Here is a 6,000-nt window from a genome sequence, read left to right as displayed (position 1 = left end):
CCTCCGTCATCGCACAGCTGCAGAGGCAAACACACGGCATCAGGGGGGGCAGGGGGGACGGGGGGGGGGGGCGGGGTCTACTTACGACACGACGGTGTTGGTGGACACGATGTACTCCACCTCCTTGGTCCAGGGGTTCATGAAGCTGAACCAGCGGCTCCGCAGCGTGATGAAGGAGCCGTCTTTGATCTTGAACTTGTAACTGTTGGTGTTGATCTTCTCTCTCATCTGCAGCACTGTGGACACACACACACACAAACACACACACGCATGAACACACACACACATGAACACACACACACGCATGCACACACACGCACACACACGCATGAACACACACACACATGAACACACACACACACACACACGCACGAACACACACGCATGAACACACACACACGCACAAACACACACGCATGAACACACACACGCACGAACACACACACACGCATGCACACACACACACGCACACACGCATGAACACACACACACACATGAACACATGAACACACACGCATGAACACACACACACACACGCACGCACACACACGCACACATGAACACACACACACGCATGAACACACACACACACACACACACACACGCACGCACACACACACATGAACACACACACGCACGCACACACACATGAACACACACACATGAACACACACGCATGAACACACACACACGCATGAACACACACACACACATACATGAACACACACGCACGCATGACACACACACACACAACACATACACACACACACACACATGAAGACACACACACACACATGAAGACACACACACACACACACACATGAAGACACACACACGCATGAACACACACACACACACACATGAACACACACACACACACACACACATGAACACACACACATGAACACACACACACGCATGAACACACACACACACACACACAAACACACACACACATGAACACACACATGAACACACACATGAACACACACACACGCATGCACACACACACACACACATGAACATGCACACACACACACACACACACACACACACACGCATGAACACACACACATGAACACACACACACACACACACACACACACACACACACACACACACATGAACACACACACGCACACACACATGACACACACACACACACATGAACACACACACATGAACACACACACATGAACACACACGCACGAACACACACACACACACACGCATGAACACACACACACATGAACACACACACACACGACACACACACACATGAACACACACACACACACACACACACACACACACATGAACACACACACACACACACACACACATGAACACACACACATGAACACACACACATGAACACACACACACACATGAACACACACATGAACACACACACACACACACATGAACACACACATGAACACACATGAACACACACACGCATGAACACACACACATGAACACACACACACACACACACACACATGAACACACACACATGAACACACACACGAACACACACACACACACATGAACACACACACATGAACACACACACACACACACACATGAACACACACACACGCACACACACATGAACACACACACACGCACACACATGAACACACACATGAACCCACACACACGAACACACACACGCATGAACACACACACACGAACACACGAACACACACACACACGCACGCGCACACACATGAACACACACACATGAACTCACACGAACACACACACACACGCATGCACACACACATGAACACACACACACACGCACACACACACACATGAACACACACACACACACATGAACACATGAACACACACGCATGAACACACACACATGAACACAGACACACATAAACAGACAAACACAAATAAAAAGACACACACATACACACATACAAATAAAGACACACACACACATAAAAAGACACACACACACACACATAAAAAGACACACACACAGACATAAAGACACACACACACAAATAAAAAGACACACACATACACACATACAAATAAAGACACACACACACATAAAAAGACACACACAGACACACACACATAAAAAGACACACACACACATAAAAAGACACACACAGACATAAAGACACACACACACACACATAAAAAGACACACACACATAAAGACACACACACCCACATAAAAAGACACACACACACACACCTTGTCTGTGGCACTCGGCCAGGTGTCCGATGTCGTCCTGGTGGAAGTACTCGTAGAAGGACGTCCCCAGCAGCTCCTGGGGCAGGTAGGCGAGGATGGCCGTGGCCCTGGAGGTCAGACAGGGACACGGAGGTGAGAAGGTTACCGGCTGACCGGCTGTGGGCCCTCACACCCAAGGGCCACACTCGGGGCCAGCAGATAGAATCTGGAATTATTTTGTATTTATTACTTTCATCCTGTGATTTTATTTTGAAGGGACTTTTTTTATGCAGCGGAGTGTGTGTGTTTTTTCCGCCGGCTCGTCCCTCCATGTGTTCAGCAGCGTGTGCCAGGTCAATTACACATCCGACTGGATGCAGCTTCTCCCATTAGACTCCCTCCAGACTCCAGTCAGGGTCACACCTCAGGGTCACACCTCAGGGTCACACCTCATGGTCACACCTCATGGTCACACCTCATGGTCACACCTCAGGGTCACACCTCAGGGTCACACCTCATGGTCACACCTCATGGTCACACCTCATGGTCACACCTCAGGGTCACACCTCAGGGTCACACCTCATGGTCACACCTCATGGTCACACCTCAGGGTCACACCTCAGGGTCACACCTCAGGGTCACACCTCATGGTCACACCTCATGGTCACACCTCATGGTCACACCTCACGGTCACACCTCAGGGTCACACCTCATGGTCACACCTCAGGGTCACACCTCAGGGTCACACCTCAGGGTCACACCTCATGGTCACACCTCATGGTCACACCTCAGGGTCACACCTCACGGTCACACCTCACGGTCACACCTCAGGGTCACACCTCATGGTCACACCTCAGGGTCACACCTCATGGTCACACCTCAGGGTCACACCTCAGGGTCACACCTCAGGGTCACACCTCAGGGTCACACCTCACGGTCACACCTCACGGTCACACCTCAGGGTCACACCTCATGGTCACACCTCAGGGTCACACCTCATGGTCACACCTCATGGTCACACCTCAGGGTCACACCTCAGGGTCACACCTCATGGTTACACCTCAGGGTCACACCTCAGGGTCACACCTCAGGGTCACACCTCAGGGTCACACCTCAGGGTCACACCTCAGGGTCACACCTCAGGGTCAGTGCTGCTTAGTTTTTATGTAAAGCACAACGTTTCAGTATTTAACCAATGATGAGGTAATAACAAGAAACTTTCATTTTGTATAATATGAATCCTTTTGAATTGCACTTTTTACTTAATTTATTTTGAATTTAACTTTATATTTATTTTATTTTGAATTGCACTTTTTTTATTTAATATAGTTTAAATTGCAGTTTTTATTTAATTTATTGCACCTTGTCTCTATACTATCTCAGTATTCCGTCTCTATTCTATCTCAGTATTCTGTCTCTATTCTATCTCAGTATTCTATCTCTATTCTATCTCAGTATTCTGTCTCTATTCTATCTCAGTATTCTGTCTCTAAACCTTCTCAGTATTCTGTCTCTATTCTATCTCAGTATTCTGTCTCTATACTATCTCAGTATTCTGTCTCTATACTATCTCAGTATTCCGTCTCTATTCTATCTCAGTATTCTGTCTCTATTCTATCTCAGTATTCTGTCTCTATTCTATCTCAGTATTCTGTCTCTATACTATCTCAGTATTCTGTCTCTATTCTATCTCAGTATTCTGTCTCTATTCTATCTCAGTATTCTGTCTCTATACTATCTCAGTATTCTGTCTCTATTCTATCTCAGTATTCTGTCTCTAAACTATCTCAGTATTCTGTCTCTATACTATCTCAGTATTCTGTCTCTATACTATCTCAGTATTCTGTCTCTATACTATCTCAGTATTCTGTCTCTATTCTATCTCAGTATTCTGTCTCTATACTATCTCAGTATTCTGTCTCTATTCTATCTCAGTATTCTGTCTCTATTCTATCTCAGTATTCTGTCTCTATTCTATCTCAGTATTCTGTCTCTATACTATCTCAGTATTCTGTCTCTATTCTATCTCAGTATTCTGTCTCTATTCTATCTCAGTATTCTGTCTCTATTCTATCTCAGTATTCTGTCTCTATTCTATCTCAGTATTCTGTCTCTATACTATCTCAGTATTCTGTCTCTATTCTATCTCAGTATTCTGTCTCTATACTATCTCAGTATTCTGTCTCTATTCTATCTCAGTATTCTGTCTCTATACTATCTCAGTATTCTGTCTCTATTCTATCTCAGTATTCTGTCTCTATTCTATCTCAGTATTCTGTCTCTATTCTATCTCAGTATTCTGTCTCTATTCTATCTCAGTATTCTGTCTCTATACTATCTCAGTATTCTGTCTCTATTCTATCTCAGTATTCTGTCTCTATACTATCTCAGTATTCTGTCTCTATTCTATCTCAGTATTCTGTCTCTAAACTATCTCAGGCTCAAACCATATCTACATTAAATAAATGTGAGAAGTTGAGAATGTTGATGGTGGGTCCCGGTGCCAGACCAGTAGAGACCCACTGGAGTCCCAGTGTGACGCGCCCCCCTCGCCCTCTGACCTCTCACCTCTGGTCGACGAAGACAAACTTCCCGTCGATGGCGTGTCGGGAGACGTACTCCGTGGGCTTCACCCGGATGTCTGCCAGGCTGGGCTGGGGCACGATGTGGGGGTGCAGGCGGCCGATGGCCACCAGGCAGCTCAGGTTGCAGCCCTCGTTGTCCGGCTCGTTGTCCTCGTCCAGACCCATCTTGGTGGGGGGCCAGCTCTTCAGGTAGCCCGTGCTGTGGATGGTGCAGAAGCTCTTACGGTCCGCTGGGATGAGGGCAGGGTGGGGAGAGAGAGAGAGAGAGAGAGAGACAGTGTCAGAGTACAGGCCTCAGCATCAGCACCAGATGGAGAGACACAGAAAAAGATGAAATCATGTCTCGAGGAGTTTCTTCAATGCACATGTTGACCAATGAATTATTAAGACTTCAAACCAAATTTCCATAACCAAACATTTTGTGAAATCTCCGTCTATACATGAAAAAGTGAGAACATTTAGTAGTATTATTAACTAACAATGAGAATTTCAAAAAAATATAGTAGATACTGCGTAAATGAACATATGAAGATAATACATGTCCATGACTTTTGCAATAACTTTTTTAGGATTTTTTTTTCCGGCCTGGAAATAACCATTTTAAAATTCCATGTGTTTTCCAGGTTTTCCATGACTGTACAAACCCTGAATTTAGAATGGTTAATAACAGAAGACTAAATACTGGCCAATCACATCTTTTGGTGAAACTACAAAAATAAATCTGCTTTCACCTTTTCCCATAATTAAGATTCACAAGCATTTGAAAGGTTCCTTGTGGAACTAGATATGGTGCCTTGAAGAACCATTTTAAAGGTTTTTTTGAGACCCCCTTTATAGGTTCTTTGAAGAGCTATTTAAGGAAAGGTTCTTTGTGGAACCAAAAATGGTTCTTCATCACTCTGAAGAACCATATTCGGTTCCAGATGGCTCCTTCATTCAGACTACTGGGTCTTACCTGAAACAGACTAGCTTGGGTTAAAGAAGGGTTAAGCAAATAAATATATAAACACAAGTACTTAAGGAGGCCCACTTCCTCGGTTGTGTAATCAAGCGGTTCTCCCATCACTGATGTGTGGTTCCTGGCTCTAATCCAGAGATAGATTAGGAGGAAGCTGAGGCGCTGAGTACCCGAGGTAGCGGCTGACGGTGGAAAAGAAGGGGGTGGCCGGGCAGCCTGACCCGTTAGGGTGCGGCGAGGAGCTGAATCCATGT

General features: G+C 45.6%; 1 protein-coding gene across 9 annotated transcripts in view; it reads right to left on the bottom strand.

Moving 5' to 3' along the window:
- The window catches only part of bmal1a (basic helix-loop-helix ARNT like 1a), a 28,819-nt gene that overhangs the window by 5,092 nt on the left and 17,727 nt on the right, over positions 1-6,000 (bottom strand). For all 9 annotated transcript variants that reach the window (XM_056415900.1, XM_056415907.1, XM_056415904.1 and 6 more), the window contains 4 exons: positions 4,772-5,018; positions 2,225-2,331; positions 86-236; positions 1-17 (listed from right to left, as the gene is read on the bottom strand). The exon at positions 1-17 is cut by the window's left edge and continues 63 nt beyond it. In XM_056415900.1, the coding sequence (XP_056271875.1) occupies positions 1-17; positions 86-236; positions 2,225-2,331; positions 4,772-5,018 (522 nt within the window). The remainder of the gene's footprint in view (positions 18-85; positions 237-2,224; positions 2,332-4,771; positions 5,019-6,000) is intronic.

The sequence above is a fragment of the Pseudoliparis swirei genome, chromosome 6 (genome assembly GCF_029220125.1).
Source record: "Pseudoliparis swirei isolate HS2019 ecotype Mariana Trench chromosome 6, NWPU_hadal_v1, whole genome shotgun sequence".
NCBI classification, from domain to species: domain Eukaryota; kingdom Metazoa; phylum Chordata; class Actinopteri; order Perciformes; family Liparidae; genus Pseudoliparis; species Pseudoliparis swirei.
Note: the sequence above shows the minus strand (reverse complement) of the source record. Positions and strands in the feature narration are given on the sequence as shown.